General features: G+C 50.9%; 1 protein-coding gene across 8 annotated transcripts in view; it reads right to left on the reverse strand.

The window, feature by feature from the left end:
* Positions 1-355: 355 nt before the first annotated feature.
* The window catches only part of LOC311319843 (uncharacterized protein), a 62,502-nt gene continuing 39,337 nt past the window's right edge, over positions 356-23,520 (reverse strand). The window contains exons 1-7 of one of the 8 annotated variants that reach the window (XM_084451460.1): positions 3,903-9,135; positions 3,577-3,690; positions 2,985-3,233; positions 2,704-2,823; positions 2,277-2,472; positions 1,952-2,119; positions 356-1,738 (exon numbers count right to left, since the gene is read on the reverse strand). In XM_084451460.1, coding sequence (XP_084307586.1) covers positions 1,515-1,738; positions 1,952-2,119; positions 2,277-2,472; positions 2,704-2,823; positions 2,985-3,089 — 813 coding nt within the window. In that variant the 5' untranslated portion in view covers positions 3,090-3,233; positions 3,577-3,690; positions 3,903-9,135 and the 3' untranslated portion in view covers positions 356-1,514. Of the gene's footprint in view, positions 1,739-1,951; positions 2,120-2,276; positions 2,473-2,703; positions 2,824-2,984; positions 9,136-23,520 lie in introns of those variants that run through there. The other 7 variants (XM_084451457.1, XM_084451459.1, XM_084451458.1 and 4 more) reach the window with 7 other exon arrangements.

Consider the following 23,520-nt stretch of genomic DNA (forward strand, 5'->3'; position numbering starts at 1 on the left):
GGTTTCAAGTTTTGTGCGATCAAGTCGTGCCTGCAAGCCAGGGAGAAATGACAGGAGACCGTGGCGGGACAGAAGTCGCATCCCGTAGAGGGACAGAAGTCGCGTTGTGATGGCTTAGAACCAGAGGGGTGCGCGAGTGACATTTGGGCAGAATGAACAGGTCAAATGAAAGCTCTCTTAAAGATCTTTCTAATGCTATTGACCAACTTTGTATGCAGTTTTAATGTGAAAGATAAATCTTAAATGCAGTAAAGAAAAATTATTTTGCCTCGTAACTTTCAACCCCCCTGGTTCCAGTGTTGGATTATTAGCTAGGCTACTCTCATTTACAGTGACGTTATGTTATAAATACATATAGCTGTTTATTTACAATGCATTTCTTTTATTGACAGCATGCCAAGAGTTAGGGTGCGAAAAACAACGCGCGGTCTCTTTAGCCCCGAGACCATCAGGAAGGCAGCTCAGGATGTCATTGAAGGCCGCCTCTCTGTGCGGGCCAGTGCCAAGCGGCAAGGCTTATGTGACCGCACATTAGGCCGCTATGTGAATCGAATCAAGAGCAGTCAGGAAGAGGTCAGGCTGCCAGGCTACAGGGCACCCAATAGGGTGTTCACTGTTCAGCAGGAGAAAAGCCTTGAGGAGTATCTATTGAGGGCAGCAGAGATTTATTATGGACTAAGCCCCAAAGAGGTAGGCTAGCCTATGCAATAATAGGCTAATTGATTGATAGGTTAAAACAGTATAAATAACACAATGCATTAGTTCGCATAAATAATTAAAGTCTACAATAAATACATAAATAAATAAATAAATACAATTAACTATAAATACATTATATACACATTACAGGTCCGCAGGTTTGCCTATCAACTGGCTGTGACATTCCAGTGCCAGTTCCCAGAAGTGTGGGCCAGGACTGAAATGGCCGGGAAGGACTGGTTCACGTCCTTCATGAAACGACACCTGGCGCTCTCCATCCGCAGACCCCAGGCAACGAGTCTGTCACGTTCAACCTCCTTCAACCGCAAGAACGTGACAGACTTCTACAATAACCTGGCCTCTGTGTACTCTCGTTACCTGCTGGAAGCCCACCAAGTGTGGAATATGGACGAGACTGGTACCACCACAGTCCAGGTGACAAAAAGGCCTAGAACTATATACAATATAATGAACTATATACATGAACTATATACAATGAACTATATACATGAATTATATACAATGAACTATATACATGAACTATATACAGTACAATGAACTATATACATGAACTATATACAATATATGAACTATATACAATATATACATGAACTATATACAATATATACATGAACTATATACACAACAATGAACTACAGTATTTCATATAAATAAATAAATACATCTACAATAAATAACTTAACTATATACATATTTACAGGTGCCTGAAAAAATCATCGCCGCCAAGGTGAAAAAGCAGGTGGGAGCGATGACCTCTGCAGAGAGGGGGACGCTGGTTACCCTGGCCATGGCTGTCAATGCCCAGGGCAACAGCACTCCCCCACAGTTTGTGTTCCCCCGGAAGAAGTTCCAGGACCACTTAATCCGCGACGGTCCCACCGGCTGCGTGGGGACAGCCAGTGGCTCGGGGTGGATGCAGGAGCAGGACTTCCTGGTCTTCCTCCGCCACTTTGTCCATCATTCCAGGGCTTCGCCAGAGTTCCCCCAGCTCCTGCTCCTGGACAACCATGCATCCCACCTTTCAATGGAGGCAATTGATTACTGCCGAGCCAATGGGGTGATCCTCCTCTCCTTCCCACCCCATTGCTCCCACAAGCTGCAGCCCCTGGACCGCAGTGTCTATGGTCCGTTGAAACACTACGTTAATACGACCATAGACTGGTGGATGAAGGCCCACCCAGGGAAGACGATGTCATTCCTTGTTATGCAGATATTTTTGCCGCAGCCTTACCTCTGGCTGCAACGAATTTAAATATCATCGCTGGGTTCAAGTGCACAGGGATATGGCCCTTTAATCCAGCCATCTTCACAGAGGCAGATTTCTCCCCGTCATTTGTGACAGACCGCCCTGCACCTCCTGTCACCGAGCCAGCTGCCTCTTCCCCAGCATGGGCCTCACCTGCCAGAGAGCCAGCATCATGTGTGTTATCAATTTATCCTTTTGACAAGTCTACTCCTTGTCCTTGTGTAAGCTACGTGGTACATGAAATGTCCACAAGTGGATGATAAAAGTATCATGTATCTATCTATCTATCTAGCTGCAGCGTGGGCCTCACCTCCTGCCCGTGAGCCAGCAGCTGCAGCGTGGGCCTCACCTCCTGCCCATGAGCCAGCGGCTGCAGCGTGGGCCTCACCTCCTGCCCGTGAGCCAGCAGCTGCAGCGTGGGCCTCACCTCCTGCCCGTGAGTCAGCAGCTGCAGCGTGGGTCCCCCCTCCTACCAGAGAGAGCAGCTGCAGTGAGGGTCCCCATTCCTGCCAGAGAGGAATTTTGCAGCTGGTATCCTGGCACCAGCAGAGGTGTGACAAGCAGAAATGCTTTGCAGGAAATTACATCAACCTGTCTAAACTAATGTGTTATCAACTTATCAAGTCTAATAATTCTGTCCTTGTGTGAGCTACATGGTCCATGAAATTTCCTCTAGGGAATGATAAAAGTATCATGTGTCTATCAATCCATCTATCTAGCAGCAGCGTGGGCCTCACCTCCTGCCCGTGAGCCAGCAGCTGCAGCGTGGACCTCACCTCCTGCCCGTGAGCCAGCAGCTGCAGCGTGGGCCTCACCTCCTGCCCGTGAGCCAGCAGCTGCAGCGTGGGCCTCACCTCCTGCAAGAGAGACAGCATCATGTATGTTATCATTTTCTAAAGTCTAATAACTGTCCTTGTGTGAGCTACATGTTGCATGAAATTTCCCCTAGGAGATGATTAAAGTATTATCTATCTATCTATCTATCTATCCATCTATCTAGCAGCAGCGTGGGTCTCACCTCCTCGCCAAGAGCCAGTGGTAGTCCACCAGGTGGAGCAGTTGGAGGTGTGGGGCCCTGTCTGTCCTGGGCAGCAGGAGCACACCATCCCGAGTCCTTCAGCATATGAAGAGTGTGGTCAGCCAGGTGACCTCCTCTCCAACGCCGGGTCACCTCCAGGTCGCCTCCTCCCCAACGCCGGGTCTCCTCCAGGTCGCCTCCTCCCCAACGAGCTCTTCAGCCCTGTGGCAGTAAGGCCTTTCCCGAAGGCTGAGCCCAGAAAAGCCCAGGCCAAAGGGAGGAAGCGGAGGACAACTGCCATATTAACAGACACGCCAGTCAAGCAAGCCCTGGAGGCAGAAAAAAAAAGGCAATGGCCAAAAATGCGTAAACACACGTACGTGTACACACGTGTCTCTGTGAGTGTTTACAAATCCAAGTGTGTGTGTGTGTACTCTCTCTAGAATGTGAGTGAGAACCCCATGGCTGAGAATAGCCAGAGTGACCTGGACAAGGCCCTGCCTTCTCGGGACGAGGCCATGAAGGTGTGTGTGTGTGTGTGTGTGTGTGTGTGTGAGAGAGATAGAGAGAGTTTGTTTACATGTGTGCTTACCTGTGTGTGTGCAGGGGGGCCACACCATCCCAAGGCCTTCAGCAGGAAGGACAAGACAAACAGACAGAGATACAGCATGTCTTGTCTGTGGAGAGTTCTTCTCTGCATCCTTACCTGGGGAGGAATGGGTGCAGTGTCTCTTCTGCGGATGGTCCATGGTCATTTGCACAGATGGTGAAGACAATTATATTTGCCACCATTGTGAGGAGAAGGAGATGGCCTCACCTTATACATAATTTAAGTTAATGATATTTTGAATCTCAATGAGATTAGCCTGTCTAAATAAAGGCAAAAAAGATGTCCTATGTTGTTAATGTGTAGCCTACCATTTTATTAATGTGTCTCCGAGTTCAGGCTGATTCATCCTGTAGTAAAAAAACAAAAAAAACAACAAGAAAAGGTTTGTCTCCTTTAACATTAGTTGATTGTATGTTGCCAAAATGAACTGACATGAAGACCATGGAGAAGCTTAAGCTAGAAGCATGCTGGGTCTTTGCGTATGCTAATCACTTGTTTCAACATGTGCTCTCCAGATGCGCCATGCTAATTGCATGTGAAGGGCTAAAACCCCAACTAAATTCCTTTATTCTAGGCTAGCCTACATGGCAATTTATTAAAATTACCAACACATATGCTGACATTGGTCTTCATCGAGGTAAATTGGATATGGCATGCATTTTACAATTTGATTCCACCTATGCAGTGAGTCAATCAATCAACCGACGCAATCAACCGACAGAGCCTTATGTTATTTAAAAAAAATATTAAAAAAATTAGTCAAGCTACCAACAGCTAGGCTAGCCTATTATTCAATTTAATATAGGAAATATAGGCCTAGATTTAATATAGGAAATATAGGCCTAGACCTAATAGATTATCACTTACCTATAGCCTAGATCAGTGGTTCTTAACCTGGGTTCGATCGAACCCCAGGGGTTCGGTGAGTCAGTCTCAGGGGTTCGGCGGAGGTCAAGACACACACCCGACTCATATGATTCGTGATGACACGCCCCGCTTAACCATCATTGGCTGCAGGTGATCACGCTACATCGCTTGGCCTATCTGTGCTGCAGGGAATTTGGTGCGCTCAGTAGTCGACTTGTGACTGTCGTGATGGTACGTCGTGTGATTGTGAAAGGAACAGACTTTGTTGCGAAAATGACATGAGAGTGGCACTTGCCAAGGTCTGAACTGGTCTCTGAAAGGCAACAGCAGAAGTCACACTGATTTGCAGTAAATATTCATTATTATGCTTTTGTTTTTGTGTGAAAATCATGTTTTGATGGTTTTGTTCTTTGAACACAGTGATGTTGATGCACGGTTCATTTTGTGCACCAGTAAAATATATACCTACAGTATGTTTTGAATTTGAAAAAATCATATTTTATTTTTCCAATTAAGAAGGGTTCGGTGAATGCGCATATGGAACTGGTGGGGTTCAGTACCTCCAACAAGGTTAAGAACCACTGGCCTAGATGTTGTGGAGAAGCAGACGCAACTTGATGTGATAAATTGACATTTCACTTCGAGCGAACGCACTGGCAAGGGTCTCCGCGCGCACCTGGATAAGTGAGGTAAACTAGGGGTGGTCTTTCCTGAAAGGATGATAGCTGATAGGCTGTTAAATTCCTGGAAGAAAGACAGCTTATAGGCTGTTATATTCAAGTGGAAACGAGACAAGGAAATGACTAGTGCAGACTAACCTTTCGCCTAATAAATTAATTTCCTGCCGATAGGCTATCCTATCGCCAAACATTGCTGTTAACCCCGCATTATTTCTATGGATTTTGAACCTATAACATTGCTTACTTTGATACAAACATGATATTATGTCTAATAATACATTCGTTGAAAGTAAAGAGAATTACATGCCCAAAAAACAGAGATAGGACACATTTTGCAGCCGTGCGACTTTTGCCCCTCTCCTATGAAACTTCTGTCCCGCTCGGCAGGGACAAAAGTCGCATTGCACTCGGTCCGTTCTCGCCCTATTTTTGTTAAGCTCTTATATCCTAGCACGAACATTACAGTTGATAATAGTGAAGGACATGTGCTAGTTGTGTGTCATAAAATTTGGAATCTCTATCTCTATTAATTTCGGAGTAAATGGAATCAAACCAAAAAGTGCAACTTTTGACCCGGTTCTCCCCTACAAATATCGACTGTCCAGACTCCACAGCTTGTCTATAAAGCTGATGCGCGCAGCGAAATCTGGCATTATTTTGCTTACAGAGCCGACAGTGAGGGCAAGCCCACGGACATTACAAAGCCCACCTGTAAACGATGCTACAAATCTATACAAACCAAGGGAGCCAATACGACCAATCTTGCAAAGCATCTTGCAGACAGACATGCCGACTTACACAAAGAATTCAAAGAGCGACAGGTTAGCGAATGTGATAGAAGATAAGATACACACAACAGCTGGACAGCAACACCAGTACTGAATACAACCGAAGGATATTTAGCCTACCTTATGATTAGTTTAGTTGTATTTGTCAGGGGGAATGCACAATACATTTATTGCACCAGATAATAGCTAAAGAAGCTCATTTTCATCCGTAGCATGAGACTTTTAGCTAGCATAGCTGCAGCCTGGATGCAAGCCTAGTTCTCTGCCTAGCGCACGTGTGACAAAAAAAATCAATACCTGCTCCGACCGCCTAGAGCGAGAACAGTGAGACGGATATCTCTTCTGATAATTTGGAATAGCGAAAATGCTTCAATAGGCCTGTGTTAATAAATAATAATAATTAGTATAATAAGCTTTTCAAGTTCTGCTGATTCTCTCACAGTTTGTAACAACATAGGCATAATGTATTGATCTCTCACCCCATAGACAAACAAACATGCCAGCACAATCCCAAACCACCCAGTCGAGGCAGCCTTCCCTTCCAGCTGTGTTTGAAAGCTACAGGAAATATGATGAGGACTTAAAAGATGCAAAAAGACTGAACAGGGCACTAAAAAAAGCCAACAATTTAACAGTCCATGTTCTGTCATCTATTATTCCATTACGTTAAAACCTTATGTCTCTAAAACCTTATGTTTTAGATTTTCGCCGTGGTATCGTTTCGGTATCGAGATATTTTGGGCAGGTATCATATCAAAGTCATAACTTTGGTATCGTGACAACACTACTAAAGATCTGTTGATGACGCTACAACGACGTGATCAACGCACTGAAATATACTAATCAATTATCAAGATAATATGAAAACACACAATTAATATGGGAACACAAATGTGGCAGGATGGAAACAAAGCAGGAAGGGAATAGATGATAGGTGAGTGCAGCCTGTCCTAATATCTAAACTCACAACACATAAGCAACCACAAACACATCAACCGAGCAGCATTCGCCTGGACCTTACGGTTTGTGTAACGCGCGGCTCGCTTCGACTGGACAGCCCTCGGTGCAGTCTCGAAGACCCACGTGATCAGCGTTGTTGGGTTGGTTGATGGACACCGTCCGCCGGCTTGTTGCTTCGCGGTTTTGCTGTTGTTGACCTTGTGAGACGCAGCGATCCAAGGTTCAGGCTTGACACTCAGATTTTACAGAGTAGTATAGTCTATTCCAGCACTGTTTGGTGTACAGCCAACCGAAACGGTTCAGAATTAAGTTGCAAAGTCTCACTGCTCCACTCCCGCTCTTGCCGAGAGTTGGATCCGAGGAACAGTTGTGGATTGGTTGATTTTCAGTAGTTACAAAGTGCGTCGACTCGCATGTACCTACGGCCTGGTCTTCCGAGTTCCACTGAGACAGTTACTGGCTTGTAACTGCACACGGGATCCGTGATGTTTAAAACAGCTGAAACACAAGATAATTGACAAGATGGAGTCTCACAGATTAAATACCTGTGGCTTGCCGAGGGTTGGGGGCTTGTGACCCCAGCTGACTGATTGGCCCGTTGTGGCCAGAACATTCTTGACCCCTCCCTTGGGGGATCTGAGAAACTGATTTTCAGGATATGTTTTAATCCGATGTCATTACCAACACATTGGGAGGACATTAGTACAAATGACATTATCACATTCGGTACATTGGCTGGAGCACATAGAGTCCAAACAAATGTGACAGCGGCTGGTGATTTGGTCCGTAACTCGGCAAACCCCGAAATGCGCTAGGGGGCAAAATAAAAGAAAAAAGTTTTTTTTCGTTTTTTTTTTTTTTTTGTATTACCAAAGTTGAAGTTGTGAAGAACCCACTTACTATAACAGACAACAGTTTTAGGTTCACGAAATACGTATAATTAGTCTGCAAACTAAGCTAGTTTTTAGCTGATTTCGAGTCAGGTTTGGGGGCGGGCAGATCGATTAGCATGATTTGGTTTCATTGGCTATTGCTTCCGGGTTCTCCGCCCCCCACCCTTCCCCAACACGCCGGCTTTGTTTACATTCAGTCCCAAGTTTAACCATGGATGCTACAGCTTTTGCTAAAGAGGAAGACGGGGATGGCATCCAGGACATGGAAAGAGTTTTAAGAGCAGCTAAAACTCCAGCAGAGCAGGACTCGTTCGTACACGGAGTTGTATTCTTGATGAACTGTGATACAGAGATGAATGTATCAACAAAGCAATTCACAACACTGTTGTCTGCCGCCAAGCATTCGGCTTTGCTTTGGGGTAAGCTATCTTTATACTATCTGTGTAATGTATCTTTACATTACATTATCGTTAGTCGTTTAGCAGTAGCTCCTTTCTAAACAAGTGACTAAGTCCAGCTAGCATAACAAAGGCACTAGCACTAACTAACAAAGGCTAGCTAGCTAACGTTAGCTAACATGCTAGATAGCTGAGCTGTCCCTTCGTTCCTAAACTAGCCAGCTACCTAGCACAGGGACATGGCTATAGCTAGTGAGCTATCCCTTTGTTCCTTAACTAGCCAGCAAGGCAGCTAATATCCAGCCAGCTGCCTAGCACAGGGACATGGCTAGCTAGTGAGCAAGCCCTTTGTTCCTAAACTAGCTAGCGAGGCAGCTAATATCCAGCCAGCTGCCTAGCACAGGGACATGGCTAGCTAGTGAGCAAGCCCTTTGTTCCTAAACTAGCTAGCGAGGCAGCTAATATCCAGCCAGCTGCCTAGCACAGGGACATGGCTAGCTAGTGAGCTAGCCCTTTGTTCCTAAACTAGCCAGCGAGGCAGCTTATATCTAGCTAGGTAGCTATATTAAAGAGAGAAACAGAATGAGAGAGCATGAGAGGTATGGTAGTCTGACACCTTTGTTTTTTGTTTTGGTTACAGGATGAGCAAAGCTCCAGGCCTGTGAGGATTTGCGGCTCTCCCTGGGCCCCTCCATACCAGCCAGCAAGAAGATCACTATACACTACAGCTTTGATTTTGCACAACAGGTGAGAATACGTTCATCCTATCATGCATTAGCTAGTCTATTTAATCAACACTTTCTGGTACTATTTTATCTATATGGAGTGCCAGTACTGTGGGCAATAGTTTAATGTACTTTCTTCCTTCTATTCTATTGCAGTTTTGATGCTGAGAGACCTGGCATGGTTGTGGCCAGAGAACACCGTGATGCACCGGCAGTTGAGTTTCAGCTGCTGCGCAAGCCTGATGTCCTGCCCCCCAGAGAAGGTCTTCTTGTGCAAGCCCCACCCGGACTGGACATGGCCAGACAGACGTATCTCTTTGACAAGATCAGAGAGTTCTGTTCTGATGAGGGACGAGACGTCACATATCCCCCGCCAAACTCCACAGCAGCTCAGAACAAGACTGTCCGCTTGTAGATTCACTGCAGATCATCAGGACGGACAGCACTGCAGGAGAAAGGCCACAGCCTTTTCCTGTTTGTATACTGAAGCGTTGCTTGTTCTCTTGCACAGACTTGCCCACACTTGCACAGACTGCATTGTTAGAATATTGAATACTGAGCTGAGTACTGTTGTTATTACCTTGAGTATTGAGCTGGGGTGCGGCAGTGGCTAGTTGCAAAACTAGAATGGAGAAGTAAGACGCCTCCTTCCCTCCACTAGTCTGGGGGTCCACCTTGGGCAAGTGGTAGTACCCCCTAGCCCCCCTACCTGGGGTTACAGGAAAAAAACCCTGATGACATTACACCAAAAAGGAAGAGAGACCCGGCCCGGAGGAAGCCCGGGGCCCTCGTCTGGAGCCAGGCCCAGACGGAGGGCCCGCATGCGAGCGCCTGGTGGCCGGGCTTACCACGGAGCCCAGCCGGGCCCAGCCCGAATAAGCAATGTGGAAGCACCATCTCCTCCTCCATCGTCCCGTGGACCCACCACCCGCGGGAGGAATTGTCGGGGTCGGGTGCGCTGCCAACTAGGTGGCGGTGAAGGCGGGGGGCACCGATTGACCGGACCCGGGCAGCAAAGGCTGGCTCTGGGGACATGGAACGTGACCTCGCTGGGGGGGAAGGAGCCGGAGCTTGTGAGGGAGGTGGAGCGATACCAATTACACCTGGTGGGGCTAACCTCCACGCACAGCACCGGCGCCGGAACCAAACTCCTGGATAGGGGTTGGACCCTGTTCTTCTCCGGAGTTGCTCACGGTATGAGGCGTAAGGCAGGTGTGGCTATACTAGCTAGCCCCCAGCTGAGCGCCTCTGTGCTGGAGTTCACCCCAGTGGACGAGAGGGTCGCCTCCCTGCGCCTCAGGACTGTGGGGGGGGGGACTCTGTGGTTTGTGCTTATGCACCGAACAGCAGTTCAGAGTACTCAGTCTTCCTGCAGACCCTGAGTGGAGTCCTTTTGGGGGCTCCTGCAGGGGACTCCAGTGTCCTACTGGGGGACTTCAATGCACACGTAGGCAATGATGGAGAAACTTGGAGGGGCGTGATTGGGAGGCATGGCCACCACGATCTGAACCCGAGTGGTGTTTTGTTGTTGGACTTCTGTGCTAGTCACGGTTTGTCCATAACAAACACCATGTTCGAACACAAGGATGCCCACAAGTACACCTGGCATCAGAACACCTTAGGCCGAAGGTCGATGATCGATTTCGTTATCGTATCATCTGATCTGAGGCCATGCGTTTTGGACACTCGGGTAAAGAGAGGGGCAGAGCTGTCCACTGATCACCATCTGGTGGTGAGCTGTTTTCGATGGCGGGGGAAACTTCTGGACAGACCTGGAAAACCCAAGCGTGTAGTAAGGGTGAACTGGGAACGTCTGGAGGAAGAGCCTGTCCGGAGAGATTTCAATTGCCACCTCCGGCAGAGCTTCTCAGGCATCCCTGTGGAGGTTGGGGACATCGAGCATGAGTGGTCGGTGTTCAAAGCCTCCATTGCTGAAGCTGCGGCTGGGAGCTGTGGCCTGAGGGCCATAGGTACCTCAAGGGGCGGTAACCCTCGGACACCGTGGTGGACAGCGGTGGTCAGGGAAGCCGTCCGACTGAAGAAGGAGGCCTTCCGGGATATGTTAGCCCGGGAGACCCCAGAAACAGTTGCAGGGTATCGACTGGCCCGGAGGGCTGCGGCTTCGGCCGTGACCAAGGCAAAGCAGCGGGTGTGGGAGGAGTTCGGAGAAACCATGGAGAAGGACTTTCGGTCGGCACCAAAGTGTTTCTGGAAGACCATCAGACACCTCAGGAAGGGAAAGCGGGGGACCATCCAAGCTGTATACAGCAAGGAGGGGACACTGCTGACCTCAACTGAGGAGGTTGTTGAGCTTTGGAAGGAGCACTTTGATGAACTCCTGAACCCGACTAATCCACCCTCTACGAACGAGGCAGAGCCGGAAGATGATGGGGGGTCGTCAATGTCCTTGGAGGAGGTCACTGAGGTAGTCAAACAACTCCACAGTGGCAGAGCCCCAGGGACTGATGAGATCCGTCCAGAAATGCTGAAGGCGCTGGGTGTAGAGGGGCTGTCTTGGTTGACACGCCTCTGTAACATTGCGTGGAAGTCTGGGTCAGTGCCGAAGGAGTGGCAGACTGGGGTGGTGGTCCCCATATTCAAAAAAGGGGACCAGAGGGTGTGTGCGAATTATAGAGGCATCACATTACTCAGCCTCCCAGGGAAAGTTTACTCCAAGGTGCTTGAAAGGAGGGTCCGGCCGATAGTCGAACCTCAGATCGAAGAGGAACAATGCGGATTTCGTCCTGGTCGTGGAACTACCGACCAGCTCTTCACTCTCGCAAGGATCTTGGAGGAGCTTGGGAGTTTGCCCAACCTGTCTACATGTGTTTTGTGGACTTGGAGAAGGCTTACGACCGGGTCCCTCGAGAGGTCTTGTGGAGGGTTATGCGGGAGTATGGGGTGAGGGGGTCCCTACTTAGGGCCATCCAACCCCTGTACACCCAGAGCGAGAGCTGTGTCCGGGTCCTCGGCAGTAAGTCGTCTTCCTTTCCGGTGGGTGTTGGCCTCCGCCAGGGCTGCGCTTTGTCACCAATCCTGTTTGTGATTTTCATGGACAGGATATCGAGGCGTAGCCGGGGGGAGGTGGGTTTGCAGTTCGGTGAGCTGGGGATCACGTCACTGCTTTTTGCAGATGATGTGGTCCTGATGGCATCAGCTGCCTGCGACCTCCAGCACTCTCTGGATAGGTTCGCAACTGAGTGTGAAGCGGCTGGGATGAGAATAAGCACTTCTAAATCTGAGGCCATGGTTCTCAGCAGGAAACCGGTGGCCTGTCCGCTCCGAGTAGGAAATGAGTCCTTACCCCAAGTGAAGGAGTTCAAGTATCTGGGGGTCTTGTTCACGAGTGAGGGAACCATGGAGAGGGAGTTTGGCCGGAGAATTGGAGCAGCTGGTGCGGTTCTGCAGTCGCTTTACCGCACTGTTGTGACGAAAAGAGAGCTGAGCCAAAAGGCAAAGCTCTCGATCTACCGGTCTATCTTCGTCCCCACCCTCACCTATGGTCATGAAGGATGGGTCATGACCGAAAGAACGAGATCACGGATACAAGCGGCCGAAATGAGTTTTCTCCGGAGGGTGGCTGGGGTCTCCCTGAGAGATCGGGTGAGAAGTTCAGTCATCCGGGAGAGACTCGGAGTAGAGCCGCTGCTCCTTTGCGTCGAAAGGAGCCAGTTGAGGTGGTTCGGGCATCTAGTGAGGATGCCTCCTGGGCGCCTCCCTAGGGAGGTGTTCCAGGCGTGTCCGGCTGGGAGGAGGCCGCGGGGTAGACCCAGGACTAGGTGGCGGGACTACATCTCCGCACTGGCCTGTGAGCGGCTAAAGATTCCCCAGGCAGAGCTGGTTGATGCTGCTAGGGAAAGGGATGTCTGGGGCCCCCTGCTGGAGCTGCTGCCTCCGCGACCCGACCCTGGATAAGCGGATGAAGATGATGATGATGATTGAGCTGGGGACTGTTATTACTTTGTTGTACACTTGATCACAATGAACACTATGCACCTTGTCTATAAAACAGACAACTGACTGTACACTTTAACACTTAGACTGTTGCCTTTTTTTGTACACTTTACTACCTATGCTTGTACTTTATATCTATATATGTGACAATAAAGAACGTTACATTTTACGTTACCTCGCACCCCACGTGTGTCGGGGTGCTGCGCCGTTAAAGGCTGTGCTATTTCGGTGTGCAGTACTGAGAGAAACTTCCTGTCACCAGTAGGTGGCGCTCTAGGCGTGACTCAATACCGAAGCATAGATGTGTTCAGGACGGTACCTTGATGAAGCGTGAGAAATGTTGAGTAAATCGGATAGCATATGTAGGATTTATGAGGACTTCCTGTTTCACCAGTAGGTGGCGCTGTAAGTGTGACTCAATACCGACACATAGATGGGTTCAGAAGGCCACCTTCATGAAGCGTCAGCAATTTGGTGCAAATCGGATGATGTATGCAGGAGTTATGAGGACTTCCTGTTTCACCAATAGGTGGCGCTATACGTATGACGCAATACTGACACATAGATGTGTTCAGGACAGAACCGTCATGAAGTGTGAGCTATATCGGACACATTGGATAATGAATGGAGGAGTTATGAGGACTTCCTGTTTCACCAATAGGTGGCGCTATAAGTATGACGCAATACTGACACATAGATGTGTTCAGGACAGAACCGTCATGAAGCGTGAGATATATCGGACAAATCGGATAATGTATGGAGGAGTTATGAGGACGTACTGTTTCACCAATAGGTGGCGCTATAAGTATGACGCAGGCTGACACATAGATGTGTTCAGGACAGAACTGACATGAAGCGTGAGACATATCGGACAAATCGGATAATGTTTGGAGGAGTTATGAGGACGTACTGTTTCACCAATAGGTGGCGCTATAAGTATGACGCAATACTGACACATAGATGTGTTCAGGAGAGAACCGTCATGAAGCGTGAGATATATCAGACAAATTGGATAATGTATGTAGTAGTTATGAGGACTTCCTGTTTCACCAATAGGTGGCGCTATAAGTATGACGCAATACTGACACATAGATGTGTTCAGGACAGAACCGTCATGAAGCGTGAGATATATCGGACAAATTGGATAATGTATGGAGGAGTTATGAGGACTTCCTGTTTCACCAATAGGTGGCGCTATAAGTATGACGCAATACTGACACATAGATGTGTTCAGGACAGAACCGTCATGAAGCGTGAGATATATCGGACAAATTGGATAATGTATGGAGGAGTTATGAGGACTTCCTGTTTCACCAATAGGTGGCGCTATAAGTATGACGCAATACTGACACATAGATGTGTTCAGGACAGAACCGTCATGAAGCGTGAGATATATCGGACAAATTGGATAATGTATGGATGAGTTATGAGGACTTCCTGTTTCACCAATAGGTGGCGCTATAAGTATGACGCAATACTGACACATAGATGTGTTCAGGACAGAACCGTCATGAAGCGTGAGATATATCGGACAAATTGGATAATGTATGGAGGAGTTATGAGGACTTCCTGTTTCACCAATAGGTGGCGCTATAAGTATGACGCAATACTGACACATAGATGTGTTCAGGACAGAACGAAGGTTACGTATTGTAACCCCAGTTCTACGAGTGGAGCGGAGCCCCATAGGGGGGCGCTAGCGCTCCTATTGGTAACCCATGTTGGCATGCCAACAACCAATCTGAAGATAAAAACATGTACTCTTATCGTCCTAACCAATCACAGACCCCCCACCTACTATAAAGGTGGCTAAACCCCAGAAATCTGCTCTCCCACACTAAGTCAGACGAGCTAGAAAGCTAGAGGCAGGGCCCGGAAAAAAACCCTATGGGGCTCCGCTCCACTCGTAGAACTGGGGTTACAATACGTAACCTTCGTTCTACATCGTGGAGCTACGCCCCATAGGGGGGCGCTAGCGCTCCTATTGGTAACAGGCGGAGCTCCAGCGATGCCCACAATGTACGCGGGCCAGGCCGACATAAAAACATCAACCCACTGGAGGCAAGGGAGTACACAAGCACCACACAGTAGTAAAGTGCAACTCCCTCCACCCGAACCCCAACGGAGGGCCGGTCAGGCAATAAGACGGGCGGACGAGGCAAAGGACCACAAACGGAACGCAAGGGTCCCCTGGTGTCCACCAGGAGCTCAAAACCAAAGGCCGCGCACCCCGGACAGGGGGCGGAACAATGGTCAAGCCGCATAAACATGCAAGTAAAACTGGCCGGGAGTACCGACCAACACAGCCACGCCATCTCAGGGCGTGGCCCTAGCAGCGAAACTCAGGACAGAGTCCGCCAGGGAGCTAGATGGCACATCCAGTAGATAGAAGCGGATAAAAGGCGACGGCGACGCCCAGGACGCCGCCGCACAGATATCCTCCACACACACCCCTTGAAAGAGCGCAACCGAAGCGGCAACACCTCTAGTGGAGTGCGCGCGCACCCGGCCAGGCAAAGGGCGACCTGCCGCGGTATACGCAGCAGAGATGCCCTCACAAAGCCAGCGAGAGAGGCGCTGCTTGGAAAGGGGGGAGCCCAGCTTGCCCGCACCGTAGCATACGAGCAGCTGAGGCGTGGTCCTGAACGAGGCCGTGCGCCTGATGTAAACAGAGAGCGCACGGACCGGGCACAAGAGATGCAACCGGGCGCCCTCCACCGAGCAGTGCGGAGGAGGAGAAAAGGCGCGCAGCTCCAGAGGCCTAGCACTATAAGAGTGCCTAACCACCTTGGGCAGGAAAACCGGGTTGGGCCTCAGAACGGCCTTACTGCCGTCCCCAGTGATGGTGAGGCAGCCCGGCTGCGTCGACAGCGCACACAGATCACTCACTCGCTTACCCGAGGATAATGCGAGGAGCAATGCCGTTTTGATAGACATCCATCTGAGATCAACCTGCTCCAAAGGCTCGAACGGCACCTTGCACAGTGCGTCCAAAACCAGAGACAGATCCCACTGGGGGGCCAAGGCTCTGACAGGTGGCCTAAGCCGGACCACACCCGTCAAAAAACGCCTGACCAGAGGGTGAGCAAAGACCGTAGTCCTAGCAAACCCCTCATGGCATGCCGAAATAGCAGCCGCATACACCCTAATGGTGGAGGCAGCAAGCCCCAGGTCCAGCAGATGTTGCAGGTAGGAGAGCACTGCCTCAACTGAGCAGGTCTCCGGGTCTACATCATCCCCATCACACCAACGCACGAAAGACTCCCACTTCCCAGCGTACAGCTTAGAAGTAGAGCCAGCACGCGCGCTCTGAATAGTGCTGATCACAGCCGCGGAGAGACCCCTCCGAGCTAATCTGCGCCGTTCAGTAACCAGGCCACCAAGCGCTGACCCAGAACCGGGGGGGCCTGTATCGTGCCGCCCGCCTGGGACAGGGCATCCCGCCCGTACGGAATGAGCCAAGGGCGAACCTGAACCAGAGCCATCAGTTCCGCGAACCATCGCGCACTGGGACGGTCTGGCGCAACCAGGATCACTGTCCGACGCTCGGACCGTATTCTGGTCAACAGCATAGGAATGATCGCCACTGGGGGGAAGGCATAGAGCAGGCCCTCCGGCCAAGGGGTGTGCGCAAAGGCGTCCACTCCCAGCGGGGGGCTGTCCGTCCGACTCAGAGAGAACCAAAGAGGACAGTGAGCATTCTCCCTTGTGGCGAACAGGTCCACCTTCGCACGACCGAAGCGCGCCCAAAGATGTGACACAATCTGAGGATGCAGCCTCCACTCGTCGTGGCGCGGCCCGCCCCTCGACAGGAGGTCGGCGCCGACATTCAAGTGGCCCGGAATGTGCTGAGCCTGGAGGGAGCTCAAATTGGAGCTCGCCCACAGCCACAACCTCACCGCCGCGCGATGAAGAGCCACTGAGCGGACACCACCCTGACGGTTGATGTAGGCTACCGTGGCACGGTTGTCCGAGCGCACTAGCACAGGGAGCCCCCTCAGCGCAGGTGCAAAGTGCCGAAGAACCAGCAACACAGTCTCCAGCTCCAGGAGATTGATGTGCCTGTTCTCGCCAGGAGGCCAACGGCCCCCCACGGCTTGGGACAGGCACGTCCCTCCCCAGCCGGAGAGGGAAGCGTCCGTGAAAATCGGTACGCGGAACGACACCCTGCCTAGAGGGACACCACGCGCGATGATGCGCGGGTTCCTCCAGGAAACCAGGTCCGTAGCCAGGGACCCGGGCAACGTCACCATCTTGAATTTGTCCCTGCTGACATTCAGATGAAGACGTGCGAACCAACGTTGTAAGCCACGCATGTGCAGGAGGCCCAGCGGAACCACCGCGTGGGCCGATGACATTCAGCCCAGCAAACGCATCACCGTCAGAGCCGTGACCACCCTCCCTGGCAGGCAGATAGAGAGTGCCCGGGCCAGAGCATCGCGCCTCGGCGCCGCCAGGGACGCGCGCATCGAGACAGAGTCCAAGCTGAGACCCAGATAAATCACAGACTGAGACGGGCGCGGCGTGCTCTTTTCCCAGTTGATGGCGAAACCCAAGCCTGTGAGATGAGTCACAAGCCGGGAGGTGTGCGACCTGGCCTGAGCGGCCGACGAGGCGAGGATCAGAAGGTCGTCCAGGTAGGCGAGCACTCTGATGCCCTCGCGCCTCAGCGGTAGAATCGCCGTTTCCAGGCACTTGGAAAACACCAGAGGAGCCAGCGCATAACCGAACGGGAGCCTGGTGTACTCGTAAGCCACACCCTGGACGGCAAAACGCAGAAACTTTCTGTGACCCTCTCTGATGGGAACATGAAAGTATGCGTCCTTCAGATCTATGCTTGTGAAGAAGTCTCCCTGGAGAACGGAGTCCAACAGGTGCCTCACTGTGAGCATACGAAAATGCCGTTTGGCTACGCATTTGTTCAGAAGGCGCAGGTCGAGGATGGGGCGCATCCCCCCTGTCCGCTTCGGAACGAGGAAGTAACGAGAGTAAAATCCCGCCCCCGAGCGGCTCGGTGGAACCACCGCTATCGCCTCCTTGGATAGGAGCTCCGCTATCTCCGACTGGAGAGCGCTCTCCTGCCGCGGACCCGAGACCACAGTCTCCACCACCCCGGTGAAGGACGGAGGGTGGGCGATAAACTGAATCGCATACCCCGATGACAGGATGCGAAACAGCCAGCGAGGGAGGCATGGCAACCGCATCCACGCCACTCTGCATAGCGAGAGAGGGCCCGCCGCCGTGCGCGGGACGTTCGCCAGAAAGCGATCGTATTCTAGAACGGCCCCGACCGCCACCGCTGGCACCTCCCCACCCGTGGGGGCTGCCGCAGTCCAAGGGGGGCCGCATATGAAAGGGAGGCGAACCGCAGACACTGACATCACACACCGACTTACTCGAAGTGGGGGCAACATCAATGTCAGTACAGTGTAAACGTCCTCCAGAGCCCGGAGACGTAAGCCCGAAAGTAGCCCGAGAGCTGTTGTGAAAACCAACTAGCATCTCTGCAGACAGTGGGGCCGCGTTAGTGCATGCACACGAAGAGGCCACCGACTTAACCTGTGCAGCGGTAGCCCTTGTATCGCTCACAACGCAAGGAAAGGGAGCATCGCTCTCATATGCAAATGAGGCAGACGGCTGAAGTAGCGGAGCCCTGTCATTGTATGCAAATGAGGCCGCCGCCGACATAGACTCAGGCTGTGTGGAGGCAGACGCCTTTGAACTTGCCGAGAAAAGTCGGGGAATCTTGCTCCCATATGCAAATGAGGCAGACGACCCATCCCGATGCAGCGCAACGGGGGAAACCAATGACGTACGAGCATTCAAATTTGAAATATAGCAGAGCGAGCGCTCAATTTCAAACGAAGTTCGCTCAACGGTCCTAACGACATCAACCGTCTCTCGGGCTGTGTGCGAGAGTAGCTTAGTCGAATGAGACACAGGGGCTTCATTTCCCAGCCGTTCACGATGGTGCGGTACGCGAATACCTGCGCTCACCGTAGAAGTAGCAGAGAACGCCTTCCCAGTATTACACACCAAGCGAGACACAGGATTAACTCTATGTCGAGCCCTCCTCTTGGAAACGGAAAGTCTAGCTACCGAAAGCTGACCCGTAGAGGGGGAAGGCTGCCCGACAAACTTCCTTGATATCCCCGCCGGGGTAGGAAGAGTAGCCAGGCTAGCGCTAGCCAACTGAGTGGATGAACTGGCCCGTAGTCTACTTGAGTGATAACGGGGCAGAACAGCGCTACCCACCACCGACTTAATTCTCTCGGCAGAGAGCGGAGGGGCAGGCGCAACCATCTCAGAACCAGAACCCAGAGACACATTAATCATAGCATCAGACTGTCGAGCATGGAAATGACACAAGTGACCACCGGTGTACAAATGAACACGCTCTTTATTGTGCGAACCCCTAATACAGGGACCACAACCAGCCTCTAACGTGAGGGGAGGGCCATCGTGAACAATAGCAGCCTGAGCAGACGTTAATTGTCACGCATTAGCGCCGGGCTTCTTCCTCTTCCACCGCGGAGCAGGACCTTGGCGAGCGGTGGAAGGAGCATGGGGAGCCTGAGCGGACCGCTGGCTCGCGGGAGGGGGACCGGGGGCAGCCCTCGGAGGGGCGGACCTCGCCGTCCTCTTCCTCCTCTTTACGGGGGCACGGGAGGCAGCAGACTGGGACCTCTGGACCCCGAGATGCCTGGCCACCAGCTTGGACTGCTCCTCAACCCTGCCGAGGCGTTCCAGGGTTTCGCCGGCGGCAGAGCCGAACAGCCCGGACCGGTAGATGGGGGCGTTCAGCAGAGCCGTGCGAGCTGTGTCGTTCACCGAGGAGACGCCCAGCCACAGCAGGCGATGGTGCACGACAGCGTTAGCCATGACGCGGCCAGTGCAGATCGCGGCAGCCTGGCAGAGCTGCATGGCCGCTCCAGCCGCAGCCTGGAGGTCGGGAACCCGTTCGGGCGATGGCGAGGCGCCGCTGCTCAACTCCGATGCCAGGGTAGTGACCAGGATGGAGATGGAGGAGACGGCGGCCGTGGCCTGGGCAGCGAGGACATACATGCGGTCCGAGAGGGTAGCCGCCTGTCGGTCTCGCGCCCCGGGAAGCTGAGGCTTCTTGGTATTGCTCCACGCCGCCGCACCAGGAGCGAAGTGGGCGGCAAAGGAGGGCTCGAGCGCCGGGACGCCACCGGAGATGTCGCGTTCATAGCCGGCCACACGCGTGGCTTCAATCCAGGCGCGAACCGGGGCCTTAGCCTGCTCGAGGGGCGCCACCCAGGTACTCTCGACAAACTTGTCGATATGTTCCATGACCGGGAGGGGCCGCTTGATTTTCCGCGTCGAGAGCTCGAAGCAAGAAATGCCCCAGAGGTTGGTGCAATTCGCCTCAGGCTCTGACGGGAGGGGAATTCCGATGGAGACCGCCGCGCGCTCAAGTATACCGGGGAACACCCTCCGGAATACGAGCGGCTTGGCCCCACCGGAATCCCGGGGCTCATCGTCTGGGGGGCCGCCCTCGCCGCCGGCGGGGGGCTCGGAGCCAGACACAGATGAGCCCGTGCGTGGGGAGGGGCCCTGAGAGGCGGGCAACTCCCCACTGTCCTCCGAGTCACTACAATCCCCAGAGTCGTCGTCGGAAGACTCGGACTCGCAGGAGGGGAGAGGACAGGGGACGGCACTCCGTGCGCGCCAGAAGTCCAGGCGGGCACGCCTGAATTCAGAGGGCAGCAGCGCGCACTGGGAGCACGGCGGGTTGGGAGAAACTCCCTCTTCGGCGTGGCTCTTCCCCAGGCACGCCACACACCGGTCGTGGCGGTCCTCCGGGTCCAAGGCACCACAGCCGCAGTCCTCGACCCGCGGGGCATCTTCTTCCAGAAGATGAGGGGCGGGGACGTCCATCGGGGATCCAGCGCCGGAGTCCCTCAGAGGTAGGTCGCCGCCGCTCTTCTCGCTCTTCTTAGTCTTCTTCATCTTAGAAAGATTTCCTTCAGCTGCTTGAAAGCTCGTCTGAAAATGGGAGAGGAGATTGCTGGGGTTTAGCCACCTTTATAGTAGGTGGGGGGTCTGTGATTGGTTAGGACGATAAGAGTACATGTTTTTATCTTCAGATTGGTTGTTGGCATGCCAACATGGGTTACCAATAGGAGCGCTAGCGCCCCCCTATGGGGCGTAGCTCCACGATGTAGAACCGTCATGAAGCGTGAGATATATCGGACAAATTGGATAATGTATGGAGGAGTTATGAGGACTTCCTGTTTCACCAATAGGTGGCGCTATAAGTATGACGCAATACTGACACATAGATGTGTTCAGGACAGAACCGTAATGAAGCGTGAGATATATCGGACAAATTGGATAATGTATGGAGGAGTTATGAGGACTTCCTGTTTCACCAATAGGTGGCGCTATAAGTATGACGCAATACTGACACATAGATGTTCAGGACAGAACCGTCTTGAAGCGTGAGATATATCGGACAAATTGGATAATGTATGGAGGAGTTATGAGGACTTCCTGTTTCACCAATAGGTGGCGCTATAAGTATGACGCAATACTGACACATAGATGTGTTCAGGACAGAACCGTCATGAAGCGTGAGATATATCGGACAAATTGGATAATGTATGGAGGAGTTATGAGGACTTCCTGTTTCACCAATAGGTGGCGCTATAAGTATGACGCAATACTGACACATAGATGTGTTCAGGACAGAACCGTCATGAAGCGTGAGATATATCGGACAAATTGGATAATGTATGGAGGAGTTATGAGGACTTCCTGTTTCACCAATAGGTGGCGCTATAAGTATGACGCAATACTGACACATAGATGTGTTCAGGACAGAACCGTCATGAAGCGTGAGATATATCGGACAAATTGGATAATGTATGGAGGAGTTATGAGGACTTCCTGTTTCACCAATAGGTGGCGCTATAAGTATGACGCAATACTGACACATAGATGTTCAGGACAGAACCGTCTTGAAGCGTGAGATATATCGGACAAATTGGATAATGTATGGAGGAGTTATGAGGACTTCCTGTTTCACCAATAGGTGGCGCTATAAGTATGACGCAATACTGACACATAGATGTGTTCAGGACAGAACCGTCATGAAGCGTGAGATATATCGGACAAATTGGATAATGTATGGAGGAGTTATGAGGACTTCCTGTTTCACCAATAGGTGGCGCTATAAGTATGACGCAATACTGACACATAGATGTGTTCAGGACAGAACCGTCATGAAGCGTGAGATATATCGGACAAATTGGATAATGTATGGAGGAGTTATGAGGACTTCCTGTTTCACCAATAGGTGGCGCTATAAGTATGACGCAATACTGACACATAGATGTGTTCAGGACAGAACCGTCATGAAGCGTGAGATATATCGGACAAATTGGATAATGTATGGAGGAGTTATGAGGACTTCCTGTTTCACCAATAGGTGGCGCTATGAGTATGACGCAATACTGACAGATAGATGTGTTCAGGACAGAACCGTCATGAAGCGTGAGATATATCGGACAAATTGGATAATGTATGTAGGAGTTATGAGGACTTCCTGTTTCACCAATAGGTGGCGCTATAAGTATGACGCAATACTGACACATAGATGTGTTCAGGACAGAACCTTCATGAAGCGTGAGATATATCGGAGAAATTGGATAATGTATGGAGGAGTTATGAGGACTTCCTGTTTCACCAATAGGTGGCGCTATAAGTATGACGCAATACTGACACATAGATGTGTTCAGGACAGAACCTTCATGAAGCGTGAGATATATCGGACGAATTGGATAATGTATGTAGGAGTTATGAGGACTTCCTGTTTCACCAATAGGTGGCGCTATAAGTATGACGCAATACTGACACATAGATGTGTTCAGGACAGAACCTTCATGAAGCGTGAGATATATCGGACAAATTGGATAATGTATGGAGGAGTTATGAGGACTTCGTGTTTTATGGCGAAATGTCAAACTTTGGCGGGGCGCCACGGCAAGGGTGTTTGGTGAAAACTCAATTTTTTTGATAACTTTTGATCACAAAGGTCTTAAGATGAAGCTGACCCGATATGAAGTTGATCGGATGAAATCTGTAGGAGGAGTTCGTCGAAGTACGAGGCATGGAAATGGTCAAAACAAGGACAAAATGGCACATTAAAAGCAAAATGGCGGACTTCCTGTTGCATGTTGGGTATAGCTCCAAGAGACATTTAAGTGTGTCTCGATGAACTACATATGCCCACCGAATTTCGTTCGCCTACATCAAACTGAAAGGTGGGGCTCGCCATTTTAAATTTTCCAGGGGGCGCTCTTGAGCCGTTTTGCCACTCCCATTTCCGTCACCCATGAATTATCAAATTTTCACCCGGACTGACGTATCTGCAAAGTTTCATCCGTTTTCATCGATGTTTAGGCCGCTAAAAAGGCATTTGTTTTGGAAGAAGAAGGTAGGAGAATAATAATAATCCTTCGAAATACAATAGGGCCTCGCACCGCCAGTGCTCGGGCCCTAAAAATGACATGGTTACCAGTTTAAAGGTTAACGTTCTGAAAAGGGAAAAAAAAACTATTGGTCAAATTTTTTAGGAAAAAACCCAAAGAAGTAAAACTTCAAATCCATCTATCAGCTCATGTTTCAAAACATTA

This window comes from Borostomias antarcticus (genome assembly GCF_949987555.1).
Source record: "Borostomias antarcticus genome assembly, chromosome: 2".
Classification (NCBI taxonomy): Eukaryota; Metazoa; Chordata; class Actinopteri; order Stomiiformes; family Stomiidae; genus Borostomias; species Borostomias antarcticus.